This window comes from Formica exsecta, unplaced genomic scaffold (assembly GCF_003651465.1).
Source record: "Formica exsecta isolate Colony F162 unplaced genomic scaffold, ASM365146v1 scaffold4971, whole genome shotgun sequence".
In the NCBI taxonomy this organism is placed as follows: Eukaryota; Metazoa; Arthropoda; class Insecta; order Hymenoptera; family Formicidae; genus Formica; species Formica exsecta.
In genome coordinates, this window is record NW_021852212.1 from 1 (window position 1) to 1,007 (window position 1,007).

At 31.4% G+C, this 1,007-nt stretch overlaps 1 protein-coding gene across 1 annotated transcript; it reads left to right on the top strand.

Moving 5' to 3' along the window:
• Positions 1-181: 181 nt before the first annotated feature.
• LOC115241480 lies at positions 182-763 on the top strand (the record flags this gene model as incomplete). The annotated part of the gene is made up of 3 exons (XM_029817247.1): positions 182-281; positions 373-467; positions 548-763. Coding segments are annotated over 3 exons (411 nt in total), but the record flags the coding sequence as incomplete, so codon positions are not given.
• Positions 764-1,007: the final 244 nt, after the last annotated feature.

Genomic DNA, 1,007 nt, shown 5'->3' on the forward strand with positions numbered 1-1,007 from the left:
GCTGGTAACTACCAATAGGATAAATAAACATGGAACAACGCTCACATATAAGTAGCTGGTAAACTGCTCGATAAAATTTACCTTATAGATAGTAATCTGTCAAGTAAGCTGAGATTTATCGGAAGATGGAACAACCGGCCCTAAATCAATCTGATGTGAAACCAGAATTTGTTACATTTAGGTATTTAAGATTTTTTTAGGTATTGAAGAAAGTATCCTTTCGATGCTGCCATTATCCATAGAAGGTCTACCATCTATATGGGATAGTGATCAATCATTAGGTACTTTTATATCATTTTATAAGAGTTATGTATGAGATATATATTATCTTATTTAAGATAGCTTTAAAAATATTTTATGGGATTTCAACAGAAACCTGCAAAGAAAATGCAACAATTGCAGATATAGAGATGAATTCCACGGGAACAAACAACAATATACATGTTGATAATATACATCTGGAGATAGTATGTATATTGTAAATGTATCAATACGCATATTTTAAGGCAGAAATAAAATAATGAACAACACATTCTTTATCTAACAGAATAGCCCTACAAGATCACTTGACACAGAAATAGACATAGATTTCTTAATGAATAATGAAAACAAAGAAAATAATGGAGAAACTAAAACGTCAGACAATGAAGAAAATAATAGAGGATGTAAGAAGAAAAGAAATACTACTGGTGGTATAACTACTAAGGAAACTGGTGTTTCTATATTGAGAAAGACAATAGCGCCAGAACTAATAAAGCATTAATAAAAGGTTGAAGAAAATGCATCAGCAAATTCCACATGAAACCTCAGATCGAGACCAAGACATGAAGGAAGAACTTCACGAAATAAGAATGAAGATATTAAAGAAAGAACTGGAGATTAAAGAAAACCAATTTTTCGCAGATCTGGAATTAAATGAAGAACGACTAAAGGCCGCTACAGTTGAAAACGAAATAAGGGTTCTGCAAAAACAGATAAAGGAAGCTGAATTAAAAATATTGCTCAAA